The 17,627-nt window shown below is 41.7% G+C and overlaps 2 protein-coding genes across 3 annotated transcripts in view; both read left to right on the top strand.

Annotated features, from left to right (window-relative positions):
• gps1 (G protein pathway suppressor 1) overlaps positions 1-17,627 on the top strand; it is a 123,565-nt gene that overhangs the window by 41,744 nt on the left and 64,194 nt on the right. For both annotated transcript variants that reach the window (XM_072483414.1, XM_072483415.1), the window contains exons 5-8: positions 968-1,103; positions 3,843-3,920; positions 8,948-9,008; positions 14,123-14,208. In XM_072483414.1, the coding sequence (XP_072339515.1) occupies positions 968-1,103; positions 3,843-3,920; positions 8,948-9,008; positions 14,123-14,208 (361 nt within the window). The remainder of the gene's footprint in view (positions 1-967; positions 1,104-3,842; positions 3,921-8,947; positions 9,009-14,122; positions 14,209-17,627) is intronic.
• atp5f1e (ATP synthase F1 subunit epsilon) lies at positions 12,260-12,594 on the top strand. Its single transcript, XM_072482015.1, has one exon. The coding sequence runs from the start codon at positions 12,291-12,293 to the stop codon at positions 12,441-12,443; it is 153 nt and encodes a 50-aa protein (XP_072338116.1). The 5' UTR covers positions 12,260-12,290; the 3' UTR covers positions 12,444-12,594.

Raw genomic sequence — 17,627 nt, 5'->3', positions numbered from 1 at the left:
CCTCTGAAAACATTCGTTAACTGATGTCCACAACTCCTTGTTTTCAGTTACAAGAATAGCAGGTGTCTCAATAGTAAACGGTTAGTTTGTTGCACTTTTGTATCAGAACTTTGCAGAATCTTCCAATCACATTATCCAAGCTGCACCAGATCTTTGCAGAATTCCAATTACATTATTGCAAGCATAATTAAAACAGAGAGACCTTTAATTTTAACTTCGCCATGTACAATTTTTAACTTAACAAAGTCAATGGAAAAGAAATTCAGGCAAGTTGTAAAACACGCTGACAATTTGTTACTGCCTGTCCTACAGTACCTCCAGAGACTCATTTTACTCCTGAGATTTCCCAGGAAACTGTTGTTTTGTGAAAACATCCTGTCTATGGAGATTACATTCAATACTCTTCTAACTCTCAGCCTGGCTGGGAAGTGCTGGCAGATGCAATCAAAGATGTACTCCCTGGACTCACCATTATGTTACCCTTTGAGTCTTTTGCCCAGACCCAGCTCATGAGATATACTGAAGTCTAGTATTTTAGTAACACACTATAATCTCCAAATAGTACATTAAGAGCAATTTCTCAGAATTTTCTTCCTGAAATTAAGCTTAGCTATAACGTTCTATGTAGACTTCAATGTGTGTTGTATTGTGCATTACATGAGATGATATATGCTATAGTTGGATTCAAGAATTCTGAATTTTAGAAGCTTAAAATTGTAATAGTGTGTAGAGATCATAATAACAGGATTTTATCGCATGAAGTAAATATTTTGGGTTCTTATTCACACTGCCTCTGTTTTTCATCTTTTTGTGCTCCATGCACTAATATCATCAAAAGTAATTCTTCAGTGGCAAACAGGTGTCCTATTCGATGTGCCTTTAATGTTTTATCTTTTTAACCAGTAAAGCAGTGAATAGTTTTGAACTGATTACATCATTTGTCATTTTAAAAAAATGTTGTCCTTAGGAGAGGACATGATGACCTCGGCGATCACTACCTAGACTGTGGGGATCTTAGTAATGCACTGAAATGTTACTCACGAGCCAGAGACTATTGCACAAGTGCAAAGCACGTCATCAACATGTGTCTAAATGTCATCAAGGTATGTGAACAAAGACTATGTGAATGATAGGTGCAATGATACGGAAGCATGGTAGCACAAGTGGATAGCACTGTGGCTTCACAGCGCCAGGGTCCCAGGTTCGATTCCCCGCTGGGTCACTCTGTGCGGAGTCTGCATGTTCTCCCCGTGTCTGCGTGGGTTTGCTCCGGGTGCTCCGGTTTCCTCCCACAGTCCAAAGACGTGCAGGTTAAGTGGATTGGCCATGATAAATTGCCCTTAGTGACCAAAAAGATTAGGCAGGGTTAAGTGCGTCGGTGCACTATGTGTTCTATGTTCTAATATTGTGACTTTAGTTGACACTGCTTGGTAAATATAGCTGGGAATATCAGTGTAGCATAGCCAACTTTGACTATCAACTGTTTATTAACTAAATAAAGAATAAGTATCATGTTGTATGATCCATGATATTGAATTTCAGCCAACATTTTCAAATTGTATTGAGAATGATTTTATGAGTTGAGAATGATTGTATTAATTTAGATTTCCAGCACAGCATCTTTCCATAGAAACTCTTAAGCTTAGTGTATTATTCAACAAAGCTGCTTCAGCCCGAGTTGTTTTTCTTTCTCTTCCCACACTGGTATGAAAAATCGTGTTGCCGCAAGGCACTGCATCTAATAAGCAAGGTTACAACTAAGAATCCCCTGCCTGAGTTGAGGAAATTCAGTTTCTAGCATCAGGTGGTTAAGTAAGTGAAGATGGGAATTGGAGGCAAATATTTAACCCCCAAGATAACTAAAATTGCTGACTTTGTTATCTGCTGTTTCTTTATGTCCTTGTATTGCTATTTCGCACCTTGGTTTTAAATACTTCTAGTACAATCAGTTTGGTTTGCGAAACCTCCTGATTACATTTTCAATAAAGATAAAAGCTCTTTTTCCAGCTCTTTGCCAAGAAATTGTGGAAATTATAATTCTGACCGTACCAGGACTGTTCAGTTTATATGCTAGTAAGTTATTCTGAAGACAATTGAACTTAAATAATGTAGCATGTTTGGGGTCGAGTTTAAAAATCATTTGGTGAAAATCGATAAGTCATTGGACCATTGGGCATGTCATTAACTCCAGAAACCAGATTGGTTCATGCCCCTTTCTATCAACCTAATTGTTTCACAAGCCACGTGATCAGACAAGTGCAGTTTTTAAAAAAATATGTATCTGCTTTTCCCTCTTGATCCATTCTCCCCACTCATTAGATGAACATCTTGGCAAAAATAATTCACATTTTTTTAAAGCTTTATTTTGATTACAGGGCGTTGCGCAGTGGTTAGCACTGATGCCTACGGCGCTGAGGACCCGGGTTCGATCCTGGCCCTGGGTCACTGCCTGTGTGGAGTTTGCACATTCTCCCAGTGCCTGCTTGGGTGGCACCCCTACTGCCCAGAGTTAAGCAGGTTAGGTGGATTGGCCATGCTAAATCGCCCCTTAATTGGGGAAAAAAAATAATTGGGTTCTCTAAATTAATTTTTTTAAATTATTTTAATTTCAATAGCTTTGCTGTTTTCTTTGTTGCCTGACAATATTTTCATCTCAGGAACTCCTGGAGACAGAAAGCAGTGGTTGAAATAACTGAAATGCGCTTCTGGGGAAAATAAAGTTCCAGTAAAGAGCTGTAATTCATGTGTGTAGAACAACAGCTCCAGCTGCTCCTTATCCCCATGTTTGTATAAATAACCATAACTGCATTAAATATATTAAGGACATGTTGTTTATAATATTTTAAATATTGTTTTTAACATTGATGCTATATTTAACATCGTTTCATTTCATCAGCAAGAATGCATTTCATATATTTACAATTTTTTGTCTAAACAATGAGCAAAATCTATTTTAGAAGCAGCAGGATCAGCTTTTATAGGAAATCAGTTGATGTGTTCACCGTGCTGCTGAGTAAGCCTGTGCCAGTTTAAAGCCTCTCTTGAGCTCTGCAACAAATCTTGCTGTGCTTTACAAATGTATGCCCTCTGCACCCAAACACACACAGCATTACAACAGCCCAAGCTGACTCCACCCACCAAACAACACTTAGTTTCAAAATGTTGCCTAATCTTCCACCCTCCTGCCACATCAACTTGGTGTCTAGTCTCACACTGAGCCATAGACTCCGCTTGGAGCCTCCATGTGGATCCACGTACTGAGCCTTCCCAGACACAAAGCCACAGCAACCCTGACTTCAACACTTCCCCACATGCAGAAATACCTTGATTCTAACCTAGGGTGTATCATTTTGAATCTTAACCCGATCTGCAACCTCCACCCAAATCACTGCAGCCAGCACCATCAATTTAAAAAAAAAGTTTTATCCTTGTTTCATGAGGAATGCAGCAGCTAAGTTTATTTTTTTAAATTTTAAGAGTATCCAATTTTTGTTTTCCAATTAAGGGGCAATTTAGCTTGGCCAATCCACCTACCCTGCACATCTTTGGGGTTGTGGGGTGAGACCCATGCAGACACTGGGAGAATGTGCAAACTTCACAGTGACCCAGAGCCCGGATCAAATCTGGAACCTCGACGCCATGAGGCAGCAATGCAAACCACTGCGCCACCATGCCCGTGCACTATACATTTAAAACTGATTTTGAGTGTGGTTTATTCTACTGAGCTCCCAATGAAAGCAAAGGCAAAATGTTCTCAATCAAATGATTATTGCCAGTTTGGAAGATCAGTAAATAATGAAGTCTGTTGAGTTTTTAAATTGCATATAATTCTGTGTTGGCAGGTCAGCATCTACCTCCAAAATTGGTCCCACGTTCTCAGTTATGTAAGCAAAGCAGAGTCTACACCAGAGATTGCAGAGGTCAGTAGTGTGTCAAGTCTGTGTTCATAATTACCTGATTTAATATGCAATGAAATGCTGGCAAAAGCTGTGATAGCAAAGAGCATGTGCCTTTTTCACCTCCCATTTGTTTTGGAATCAGCATGTGATATTTGTTGCACTCTTCGGGCTAATCTTCTGCTATTCACGCTGGCTGGATCCTCCAATCCTGCCAATGGCGCACTCCCGCCTGGTGGCGTGGGGTGGATTCAATGGAAAATCACTGACTGTAGTGAAACTAAAGATTTTGCCACCGGCCAATGGCGGGCTCCTTCCCGCCGCTGAGAAACATGCTGCAGGGAGCAGAACCTCAACTTTAATAAATAGAAGTTTTCGTAACTGTTCTCAAGTTTGCAAATAATGATTGGCTGTAAATGTGGTAGGGAATGGGGAGAAAAAAATGTGTAAAAGTGGTTCTTTCCTATATGTAGCTTACTGGCTTTGCAACCTGTAGATTTGTTTGATCATATGACAGGATTAAACAGTATTTAAATTTTTGGATGAATTACTGGAAAATTTATTATGTTATCCCTATGATTTATTTAAATAGATCCAGACTTTTGTTATTTGTTGGAGTAATCAATATCATTGTTAGTGTTATTCTTAGAAAATAATTAAACAAATGGATGCACGTTTAGAACTGGGCTGGATTCTCCGGTTCTCCAGCTGAGTGTTTCTTGGTGGTGTGCTATTCGTTGGCAGCGGGATTCTCTCTTCCTGTGGCTTGTAAATGGGATTTCCCAGGCTTGTAAATGGGATTTCCCATTGAAGCCACCCCACGCCGCCGGGAAACCCACTTACGGGGGTGCGCTGCCGGCAGGAAAAGTGAATCCGGACAATCAGAGAATTTCGGCTATTGTCTTTTGTAAATTAAAATATGTATCAATTACATATTTGTAATATGGTAAAATTCTACTTGTCCCGAGACTTCCTGTGCCGTAATGTAGGGGAAAGATGTGCATGAGGGGGCTCCCGCTGAAGAGCTGAACCTTTTGCCCTTTCCTTTGGTGCCAAGATTGTTCATGCCTTGGAAATTTTGTGATAGTTATCGGGGTAGAATTTTCTCTTTCATGAAATGCCCAGACAAAACAAATATAAGAAAACTTTGGGCAGAAACGCGTCGACGAGTCTGAAGCTTCTCTGGGCTCAGCAGCACGTAAGATGGCGGAGTTAGATTCTTTCTTTCCCCCCACTCTATTAACAGCCAAGGACTTCACTAATATCTTGGCGAGAGAGTTTGAGAAATACTGACAAATTATGTTAGAGAAACTTAAAAGATCAATAGATGAGGCCCTGGCCCCCATTCGTACAGCTCTGGGAAAAACAAATGAGGCCATCGAAGCCCAGAGTCATGATCAAGGGTATGGAGGTGGCTTTATTGGCCCATAGTGATTGGATTGTCGTGCTGGAATCGGATCTGACTTTGGTAGCCGAAGCTGAGGGTCAAGCTGAATGACCTGGAAAACAGGTCCGGAAGGCAGAATATCTAGATTGTAAGGCTGCTGGAAGGTATTGAGGGCCGTTCCCCATGGAATACTTCTCCAACATGTTCCTCAAGATTGGGGGTGAGGGTAGAATTGCAACCCCACTTGAATTGGACTGGACCCATCGCTCACTTTGGCCGTAGCCTCGATCTGAAGGTCCACCACGTACGGTGATTGAGATTTCACAATTATAAGAAAAAGGAGAGGGTTCTGCGATGGGCAAGGGAATGCCATGTTTTCAAGTAGGAAAGCCATTCCATTAGGTTATATCAGAACATGGGCAGGGAGTTGGCAAAAAAAAAAAGCTGCATTCAACAGAGTGAAAGGCCGCCCAGTATAAGAGTGGAGTCGGGTTCGGGACTGTATATCCAACCCGTCTTAGAGTAAAGCGCAAGTTGTGTGCAGTGTAATTTGGTTTATGGCTCTGTCAATGGGCATGTTGTATTGTTTGTATTTCTTATTCTTGTTCTTTTTTCTTGTTTGTTCTAGTTGGGGTTGTGTTCTTATTGTTTTTGATTATATTTGAGGTTCTCTACTATCTGGGGTTTTGTTCTTATACTAATATATGGTTTCTTTTTTTTTCAAAGAATAAAGTTGTTGGTGTGACATTTAATTGTTGATGAGATGCGTGAGTTAAATCAGATTTTGGTAGTCTTCTATTTGATCTATTTTTCCTTTTCTCCAGTGGGAGTCTTCCTGCTAACTAGGGAGGTAGTTTACAGGAGTGTTTTTGGAGGGTTCGCTGCAGCTTATTATAGTGGCCTCTTAATGGAATTGAGCTTATAGAGTTTTTGTTTTGTTAAATGTAGGTTTCAGTTGTAGGGTGGGTTTTTGCCTCGCTTTTATATTTGGGTGTGGTCACACTCAATGGCGTTGTTGGGGACATGGGGGTAGTTTGCTGATGGTGTCAGATGGGGGAGTGAATCCATGTCGGAGATGCTCCAGGTGGATATAGACCCATGTCCGCTGGTGGCCATATTTGGGGTGTCTGATTCAGTCAGGCAGTAGAGGTGGATGTTGTTGCCGTTGTCTCGCTGATAGCCCGGAGGCAAATATTGCTTGGTTGGAGGTCTCACTCCACAGTGCCTCTGCTTGGTTGGATGACGTCATGTCATTTCTGCATTTACGGAGGGTTAAATTCACCATCAGTGTCGGTGGAAAGGTTCTATTTAAGATGGCAGCCATTTATTTCCTTTTTTAAGGAGGTGGTCACCATCAGTTGTTAGTGGGTTTAGGTTAGGTTTAGCATTTAAGTTAATTATGGGGTGTGTTTTGGTTTTATTTTATATTTGATCGTGATTTTTTTGCATCTTTTGTTCTGGTTTGTATTGATTGTTCTGAATTTGATTTAATAAACATAGATTTTTAAAAATTCTACTTGTCCCAAAACATTTTTACAGTGTGGCCACCTCCCATTTTAATTTGCTCAATGTATCATTTCTGAAATGCCTTCTTCAATTCCACTCATCCTGCTTGTCTTTATGCAGTTTTCAGTTTTCTATTGGGTTTTGGAGAGATGTAATTTAGAAGTCAAGTGATGTAATTCAGAGACTATAGTAAACCCAAGATTGATCCCTGGGGCATTCTAACCATTATTGCTTTTCCCTACCTGTCATCTCCTCTGGGAAGTATCTATTGTTTTCTACCCTTCAGCCAATTTCTTATCCATATCTAAAGTTTTTTTTAATACCACAGATTTGAACTTTGCCTTTGTGCAGAGCATTCCGAAAGGTAAAGGTGTGACACATTATGAGGCTTACCACAGTTTATTTGTGATGTCACTTCCTGAAAGAAGTAAGAGGGCATTCATTGCACTTCATGCTTTCTCCAAAGCATTTGGGAGCCTTGAGATCCATGAAAGCCACTTTCTCCTTTACTTATTACATTTGGCTTTAGGCTTGTTAGGGGAATTGTAGCCAGTCTACATTGAGCTGAAGGTGGGAGGAAAGAAAGCAGATTATCGCCTGACCATGAGTTTCAGCAGTTAGCAAAACACTTTGCGGGCTGTGTGATTATTTTAGTGGAGGATAAAAGAAAGAATTAGCTTTGGACAGTACAACATAATTGTATATGATCTGATTACAACAGTGGTGCACAGGTCATTAAATGGCTACAGTAAACTGATTTATAGACTGGAAAATCTTACAGAAAGGGATTTATTTGCTTTTAAGATTTTAAGAGTAGTCGAGGTCAGGTGGCTTGGTTATTTCAACTTTATTTGGGTTATAAAGATTGCTTGTTTAACTAATAGGATGAGAAAAGACTTTCAAATGCACTCCAAGCCTCTTGGGTGTTCACCGTTTGAGTTTAACTCTACCGATTAGAGACAGAGTTGACATTTGGGAGCTTCCATCTTTTGTGTGGGATGCTAATCTACACTTCCGTTTCTTGACTTTGAAAGTGCCTGTCATTATGTCATCCACAAACATAGTGGGTACTGCAAGCATTGTAATTAGCTTTCCTATAGAAGCAATGTGGTCACAAAAGCTTTTGGTAAAGCACGCCCAATATACTGAATTTAAGGTATCTTTGGTATATACTAATTAATTGCCTGTGCCACTGACCACTATCGGTTAATTAATACAATATAACAAAGTGATAGTGTTGGGGGTGGGGGTCTTCACAAACTTGCACCACAAAGTTATGTAGTTGTTAGCACCTTGATCCACATCATCCCGCGTAACGTGGCAAATTTGAAAAGAGAAATGCATGTTGGTGATTCAGTTTATAAGATGTAGCAACTTAGAATGGTAAATGTTGACCAAAAAGTGGAACAAGTAGAACTACGGTTTTTAGCCAGAAAGTGTGTCCGATGCAAGATTTTTAATTTCATGTAGATCAAAAATTGTATTTGAATAGGTTTCTGCAATTGGAGACCACAAATGTTTTTATTTAGCTAAGATTTTTGTTCACTTCTCATTTGTGAAATACAAAGGAGGTAGCCATTTGACCCATCCTAACTCCTTTGTTCAGCAAACGCCTACCGTTACTCTCTTATCAAAGCATCCCAGCTATGTCTTGAATGATTTTTAGGGTTTTGTTTCTGCTTCTCTATCTAGATGTTAGTTGCTGTGCTGATTACTGTGTGTGAAGAAGTGTTCTAAATTTGCCTTTTCCTGATTTTAACCTTTGCTTTTGTATCCTCGGTCTACTCTCATTGTTTAGTTTGAAGTAGTGCTCCAGATCTACCCTTTTTTATACCTATTTCTATCTTGTGTATGTTCGTAAGATCAATTGAAAGAAGTCTTTCAAAGCTGATAAGCCAAGTTATTTCCTGTTGATGGTAAGCATCTATCTTATGGCTCTTTAAACCAACTTCAAGGCTGCAGTGTGCCATTTGTGACTCATTGGCCACAGCAGCTTGAACTCTGATATAAGCTCAACAATGTAGTCTAGAAATGATTTGTTTTTTGATGTAGACAGATCTTTTGATTGATTGGGCAATGGATTTTTTAAACACTTGTGTGATATAATGCTGCTTGTTTCCTTTTCTATTTGCTCAGACAATGTATTCTCTCTTTACAGCAAAGAGGAGAGAGGGACAGTCAGAACCAGGCTGTGCTGACCAAGCTGAAATGTGCAGCAGGTTGGTGAAAAATTTGGTATTACCACTGACCAACTCTTGAGGAATCCACATGTTTTGTAATTAGATAACTGTTGGGGCGGCACGATGGTGCAGTGGTGCCCCTTAATTGGAACATCAAATAGATAACTTATTTCTGATCAAGACCTGAATCGCTGAAGAGGTATTTTGGAATTAATTTCCTTCAGGTTAGATTGCTGCTGGTTATGCTAGCAGTTACCATTGACTATGTTCAGAAGGAAACATCTTTGGTAGAAAAATATTTTTTCAGTTGTGTGACGTGTCTCTTGTATAGACTGGGTTACTATCTTGGGACTTCTTTTGAACTATTATTACTGGTTTCTCGACAAACCTGTGCCAGATTAACCGTAGATTTCTCCTAAAACAAAATCAGATGTTAAAATCAAATTCAACTTTGTCTCAACGGTGCCGAGGTCCCAGGTTCAATCCCGGCTCTGGGTCACTGTCCGTGTGGAGTTGGCACATTCTCCCCGTGTTTGCATGGGTTGCGCCCCCACAACCCAAAGATGTGCATGCTAGGTGGATTAGCCACACTAAATTGCCCCTTAATTGGAACAAAATGAATTGGGTACTCTAAATTTAAAAATAAATAAATAATTGAATTCAACTGAATCTCTGTAACCAAAACATTTGATCATAGAAGTTATGATTTTACAGGGAATAAAAGATGGTTAAACTCCGAAGAGTTGTACAGACTCAAATCTCTCTCCACAGATGCTGCCAGACCTGCTGAGTTTATTCAGCATTTTGTTTTTATTTCGGATAATCTATATAAGGTTATGAATCAATTCAGTTATTCTAGATAATGACTGGATGGTGATTTATGGAAAATGTATGCTTGATAGGAGGGGAACATAGGAACAGGAGTAGGCCATTCAGCCCTTCGAACCGGTTCTGCCATTCAATGAGATCATGGCTGATCTGTGGCCTAACTCTATATACCTGCCTTTGGCCCATATCCCTTAATATCTTTGCTAAACAAAAATCTATCTATCTCAGATTTAAAATGAACAACTGTTCTAGCTTCAACTGCTGTTTGTGGGAGAGAGTTCCAAACCTCGACCACCCTTTGCGTGAAGAAGTGCTTCCTAACATCTCTCCTGAATGGTCTGGCTTAATTTTTAGACTATGCCCCCTAGTTTTAGAATCTCTCCTCGTAACTTAACCTTTGTAGTCCAAGTATCATTTTTGTAAACCTACATTGCACTCCCTCGAAGGCCAGTATATCCTTCCTGTGGTACCCAGAACTTCAAGTACTTCAAGTGGGGTCTTACCAAGGTTTTATATAATTGCAGCATATTCTGTGTCTTTCATATTCCAACCCTCTAGATATTAAGACTAGTATTCCCTTAGCCTTTTTGATTACTTCTGCACTTGTTTGTGGTATTTTAAAGGTCTATGCACCAGAACCCCCAAGTCTCTTTGGACATCCACTGTATTTAACCACTTCCCATTTAGAAAGTACTCTGTTCTATCCCTTTTTGGTCCAACATGGATAACTCCATGCTGGCTTACATTGAATTCCATCTGCCACAATTTTGCCCATTCCCCTAAATTGTCAATATCTTCTTGCAATTTTATGCTATCATCTAGACTGTCTACAATGCCACCTACATAGACATAGAACACACAGTGCAGAAGGAGGCCATTCGGCCCATCGAGCCTGCACCGACCCACTTAAGCCCTCACGTCCACCCTATCCCCACAACCAAATAACCCCTCCTAACCTTTTTGGTCACTAAGGGCAATTTATCATGGCCAATCCACCTAACCTGCACGTCTTTGGACTGTGGGAGGAAACCGGAGCACCCGGAGCAAACCCACGCAGACACGGGGAGAACGTGCAGACTCCGCACAGACAGTGACCCAGTAGGGAATCGAACCTGGGACCCTGGCACTGTGAAGCCACAGTGCTATCCACTTGTGCTACCGTGCTACCTAACTTTGTATCATCAGCAAATTTGGATATATGACTTACTACGCCATCAGCCAAGTCATTAATAATGTGAATAATTGAGGCTCCATCACAGATCCCTGTGATACATCACTATCACATCCTGCCAATTAGAGTACTTGCCTATTATCCCAACTCTGTCACCTGCCACTCAACTAATTTCCTAACCGTGTCAATAATTTGCCCTCAACTCTGTGGGCTTCCACTTTAGTTAACAATCTCATGTGTGGGACTTTATCAAATGCCTTCTGAAAGTTCATATAAATAACATCCATAGACACTGCCCTGTCCACTACCTTAAAAAAGTCAACGAGATTTGTCAGGCATGACCTTCCCTGCACGAATCCATGCTCAATCTCCCTGGCCGACCAAAAGTTTTCAAGTTGTTCAGTTACCCAGTCTCTCACTATAGACTCCAGCAATTTTCCCACCACCGATGTTGGGTTAACCGGTCTGTAATTCTCTGGTTTCCCCCTTTCACCTTAAAAGTGGAGTGACATGTGCAATTTTCCAATCCAGGGGGACTACTCCTGAATCGAGGGAACTCTGGAAGATTATAGTTAGGGCATCTACAATGTGCTCCCCTATTTCCTTTAACACCCTCAGATGGAAACTGTCAGGTCCTAGGGATTTGTCACTCTTTAGTTCCATTAATTTCCTAGTTACTGATGTTGTACATACAGTAATTGTATTAAGTCCCTGTCCTCTATCGACTATTAATTTTTTCAGGACCTGGCAAGTTATCCTTCAACTGTAAATACTGAGGCAAAGTAATTTTTTAACATTCTGCCATTTCCCCATTATCGATGACAGTATCTCCATTTTCAGTTTTAGTGGGCCTATATTGCTCTTGACCTGTCTTCCCTTTATATAACTATAACATTTCTTCTTATTGATTTTGATGGTTAAACATGGAATAGGCATCAGTTTTGTCCCTCATATCATTATCTATATTAAATATTTGCAAACATCATATCCAAATGTCTGTATCACATAAATACAAATTTACCAGTTGATCTCCTGAACCGTTGTACAGGAAAGTTAAGATCAAATATAATCTTCAGATGAAACATGATGGTGGAGATAATTGATCTGGAGATATAATCAAGCCTATATTTTCCATTCTACCCTAATTTTTCTTTGACACTATTGTTATTTATTGCTAAGTCATAAAACTTGGTGCAGTTTGATGAACAGAAAGTATAATTGGTTGGAGCATGGGTGTTCCTCTGCAATTGAGATTGAGGAATTGGTCAATTTAAAAAAAAAAAAATGATCTTGGCCGAGGCGGCGAGAGGAGCGAGGTGAAGATGGTGGCGTTCTGGAGGCAGGCCGGCTTGAGTTACATTCAGTACTCTCGAATCTGTGCACAAGCGGTGAGGGCTGCCCTCAAACCTCAGTACCAAGCAGAGGCCAAGAAAGCGGCAGATGTAAATGTGAAAGTCAGCAAGCCGAAAGTATGATCTGACCTGAGCATCTTCCACAGACCTGAGCTTTTGAATATGAGAACTCTTTGACCCATCATCCGGAAAGCTGGAACCACAAATCCATTTGAAGACCGTGTCTGCAAAACTGACCAAATGCGAATTTAAAAATATAAATCTCGTTTAAAATGCCAAAAAAAAAAAAATAGCTGGGTGGTGCCACAGATGTCCCTTAATATTTGGTGCAATTACCATTAGGAAGGTTAATATGCTTGAGATGGCCATTTGACTAGTCACATAAATGCCATGGCTACTAGTGTAGATGAGAGGCAGAGTGTTCTGCAGTGGGTGACTTCCTTCCTATCTCCTCAACGTGTCTCTACCACTTGCAGGGCACTTCAATGGTGTGCTATATTATTTAATAGCCTGCTGGCTGTGACCAGCTCCAAATAACATTGGAGATGCTGAGGACAAAACAGACTGCCTTTTCCATCCCTCTATCTTCAAAAACTGCAAGTTTCTTGTCTTGATTGAAAAAAAAAATTCTGATCTATTCCTGTTTAGATGTGTTCAATTTTCCCACCACACATATTTTCTTTGCTGCCTTCTGTATTTGCCCCCTTCTGTATTGTGACATTGGCTCCTTGCTGAGGTATATAGCTTTGTGCATAGCAGTTACTATCCAGTTCCTCACTCAAATGGCCATGAATAATAAATGCATGCAGTTCCAAATATGGGTGAGGTGGCAGAAAAGCCATGAACGATCCTTTCTTTACCCAACGTCCACACATGTACAATTCCAAGAGAAATTTGTTTGTAGTTATTCTGGTCAATTTGTCCATCCTTAAGCTAGGAGGCTGAGGTCAAATGTAGTATCACTAACAGCCTGGCTGAGATCAACTAACTCAGTACAGACTAGGAATCAACCGTGAGACTTTCCTTTAATCTATAATGTTGAACTACTCATTAGATCTTCTTTAGGTAGCATCCTTGTTTATTCAAGGGTTGCCAAATCATGGTTAATTCTGTTATTTGTTAAAGTTATAGTATTGTCAGTGTTCCTGCGAAACGTGGTATATAAATAAAAGTTATTTCTTTTTATGTCTTCATTGGCATGTCTTCTGTCTCAAAAGATAATGGTTTGCCCCGTAGTGATCAATGCTGTGTTGAGCATCGCCTGGGGTAGCTCAGAAGTCCCACTCTGGCATGTCAGTTTCTGCCACATTAGCTGCAGAGGAAGACAGTGGGCTGAGGAACGTACGAACATACGAATTAGGAGCAGGAATTTGAACCTGCTACCCCATTTGATAAGATCATGACTGATCTCTTGTTTTCGCTGGGCCCTCTTGGCCAGCTGAGCTCTGGCAATGCAGCATTCCCCTGGTTTTGCAATGAAGTCTCAGCCTAGATTATGTGCTCAAGTCCTGCACTGGTACTTGAATTCATACCCTCCAGCTCAAGAAATGAGCAACTACCACTGAGTCAAGCTGACAGTCTTGGTTTTGATTGAGACTCTCGAGGGACGTTAGTGAATGGATTGGATTTGGGTTTATTGTCACGTGTACTGAGGTACAGAGAAAAGTATTGTTCTCTGTACTGTCCAGACAGACTGTATTGTGTAGTATCGTAATATGCCTGTTCATTTGCAGCAATCTCCTAAGGAGGTCTGTAACTGCTTCATTCCTTTTGCTGAACTGTGTTTTATGGTATGTCCATAGGTCTGGCAGAATTAGCAACTCGAAAATACAAGCAAGCAGCCAAATGTTTCTTGCTGGCTTCTTTCGATCACTGTGACTTTCCTGAGGTAAGGCCCAATTCATGGAATGCAGTTATGATTTTAACTTGGAGATTGCGCAAACTGGCTGAAATACACAAGCTAGGTGGTCATGAAGCCTTAATTTTAAGTGGCCAATTAAGAGACAAAAACATTTTGACATTGTTGGAGTTTATAAACATGAAGGAAGTTTGATTAACCCAACCTTTCTTTTTAAATTGGCTGTTTTTTGTATTGATAGTTTGAGTTTTTTTTATAATGGTTTTCCTGTAACCTCTTGAGAAACTGGGTTGATAAATCAAGGATGGTTTCATTGTATACATTTCTTGTTGCTTGTATGTAATCCCTAAAAATCATTACTTGTCCATTTAAAAACCACTCCATGCTTTAGGACATACATAATATATTTTGGCTTATTTTATCTGATTTGCCTCCTAGATGCATATTTTTTGAATATAGTTACTTTGTGATCTATCTTTGGACATAACTTGTCCCCAAATTTCACCAAAGGAAATTACTTTTTGTGTATCCTTTCCTTTTGAAGGCCACCATTCCCCTGTTGAGCAAAATATCAACAGTTCCTACCTCACTGTCATTTTCCTCTACAGCCGGTTATGAATATGGGAGCAACTAAAAACTATGATATTTAAAAATATTCTTTCACACGACATTGGCATCGCTGGCTCCACCAGCATTTTTATTGCCCATCCCCAATTCTCCTTTTTTAAATAAAAAATATGTTTATTAAAGTTTTTTTAACACAACCTTTCTCCCTTACAAACAATAACCTCTCTCTCTTCCCCCCCCCCCCCCCCCCCCCCGTCACAAAATAACAAGAAATCGCACTGAGGAAGATATATACATGGCAAAATGATATATTTACATAGCTTTGTACACTGGCTCTCTCCCGCACGTGCCAGTTTCCCCAACCCTTCATGTTATCTCTTGCTCATTCATCCCCCCACCCCCCAGGCAACCCCCACCCCCCCCGGGTTGCTACTGCTGCTGACCGACCTTCCTCTAACGCTCCGCGAGATAGTCTAGGAACGGTTGCCACCGCCTGTAGAACCCCTGCGCAGACCCTCTCAAGGCAAACTTAATTCTCTCCAGCTTTATGAACCCACCCATGTCGTTTATCCAGGCCTCCACGCTGGGGGGCTTCGCCTCCTTCCACATTAGCAAGATCCGTCGCCGGGCTACTAGGGAGGCAAAGGCCAGAATGCCGGCCTCTTTCGCCTCCTGCACTCGCGACTCGTCCACTACTCCAAATATTGCTAGCTCCCAGCTTGGCTTGACCCGGACTTTCACCACCTGAGATATTGCTCCCGCCACTCCTCTCCCGAACCCCTCCAGTGTCGGGCATGACCAAAACATATGGACATGGTTCGCCGGGCTCCCTGAGCACCTTCCACATCTGTCCTCTACCCCAAAGAACCTACTCAACCTCGCCCCCATCAAGTGCGCTCTGTGAACCACCTTAAATTGTATCAGGCTGAGCCTGGCACACGAGGAGGAGGAATTAACCCTATCAAGGGCATCAGCCCACAGACCTTCCTCAATCTCCTCCCCCAGCTCCTCCCATTTACCCTTCAGCTCCTCTACCAGCGCTTTCCCCTCTTCTTTCATCTCCTGGTATATTGCCGACACCTTGCCCTCCCCGACCCATACACCCGAGATCACCCTGTCTTGAATTTCTTGTGCCGGGAGCAACGGGAATTCCCTCACCTGTCGCCTCACAAACGCCCTCACCTGCATATATCTAAAAGCATTTCCCGTGGGTATCTCAAACTTCTCCAGTGCCCCTAGGCTCGCAAATGTCCCGTCAATGAACAGGTCCCCCATTCTTCTAATCCCCACCCGATACCAGCTCTGGAACCCCCCATCCATCCTCCCTGGGACAAACCGGTGGTTACCCCTGATCGGGGACCACACCGAGACTCCCATTGCACCCCTGTGCCATCTCCACTGGCCCCAGATCCTTAGCGTTGCCGCCACCACCGGGCTCGTGGTGTACCTTGTCGGCGAGAGCGGCAGCGGTGACGTCACCAACTCCCCCAGGCTCGTTCCTTTACAGGACGCATCCCCAATTCTTGAGAAAGTAAGGTGAGCTGCCTCCTTGAACTGTACCGCAATGCTGGTAGAGAGGGAGTTCCAGGATTTTGACCCAGCGACGATGAAAGACCGGCAATATAGTTCCATTTCACGATGATGGATGTTTTCATTCCTACCTTGGGCTACCTTTCAGCTGCCTGTCCTTTTAGGTGATAGAGGTCGTGAGTTTGGAAGGTGCTGTCGAAGGAGCATTGCTGAGTTTCTTGTCGATGGTACACACAGCTGGCACTGTGCATTGGAGGTGGAGAGAGTAGATGTTGGAGGTGATGGATGGGGTGCCAATCAAGCAGGCTGCTTTGTCCTGGATAGTGTTGAGCTTCTTAGTGTTGTTGGACCTGTACTCATCCACGTAAGTGAAGAGTATTCCATCAAACTCGTGACTTGTACCTTGTAGGTAGTGGACAAGCTTTGGAGAGTGAGTTACTTTCCACAGCATTCCCAGCTCTGGCCTGTTCTCGTAGCCGCAGTATTTATATGACTGGTCTAGTTCAGTTTCTGGTCAATGGGTAACCCTCAGGATATTGAGAGTAGGATATTCAGTGACGATACTGTCATTAAATGTCGAGGGAAGATAGCTTGATTTCTCTTGTTGGAGATGGTCATTACCTGATACTTGGGTGACGCGAATGTTACTTGCCACTTCACAGCCTAAGCCTGAATGTTGTCGCTAACTTGCTGCATATTAACTGCTTCTGTATCTGAGGAGTTGTGAATGGTGCTGAACATTGTGCAATCAATGAACGTTCCCACTCCTGGCCTTATGATGGAGAGAAGGACTTTGATGAATCAGCTGAAGGTGGTTGGGCCTAGTACACTACCTGGAGGAACTCTTGCAGTGATGTTCTGGGAATGAGATTTTTATTTAAAAAAATAACTTAATAGAGTACCCAATTCTTTTTTTTTTTAAATAATTGGCAGACAATTTAGCTGACCAATTCACCTACCCTGCACATCTTTTTAAGTTGTGGGGGTGAGATATGGGGAGAATGTGAAAAAGCCACACAGACAGAGATCCAGATCCTCAGTGCCATGAGGGAGCAGTGCTAACCACTATGCCACCGTGCTACCCAGTCCTGGGAATGAGATGATTGACTTCCAACATCCTCCACCATCTTCCTTTGTGCAAGATAGTGTGACACTGCAACTACTGGAGATTTTTTCCACTGATTCCCATTAACTCCAGTTTTGTTTTGGCTCCACGTTGCCACATGTTCAAATGCTGCCTTAATATCAAGGGCAGTCACTCTAACCTCACATCTTGAGTTCAACTCTTTTTTTTTGTCCATGTTTGGACTAGAACTGTAATGAGTTGAGGAGCTGATCGAACCCAAACTGAG

Source organism: Scyliorhinus torazame, chromosome 18 (assembly GCF_047496885.1).
Source record: "Scyliorhinus torazame isolate Kashiwa2021f chromosome 18, sScyTor2.1, whole genome shotgun sequence".
NCBI classification, from domain to species: domain Eukaryota; kingdom Metazoa; phylum Chordata; class Chondrichthyes; order Carcharhiniformes; family Scyliorhinidae; genus Scyliorhinus; species Scyliorhinus torazame.
This window is presented reverse-complemented; position numbering and strand designations above follow the sequence as displayed.

Coding starts and splice junctions, on each gene's coding strand:
- atp5f1e (XM_072482015.1), top strand. CDS start 12,291: ATGGTGGCGTTCTGGAGGCAGGCCGGCTTGAGTTACATTCAGTACTCT.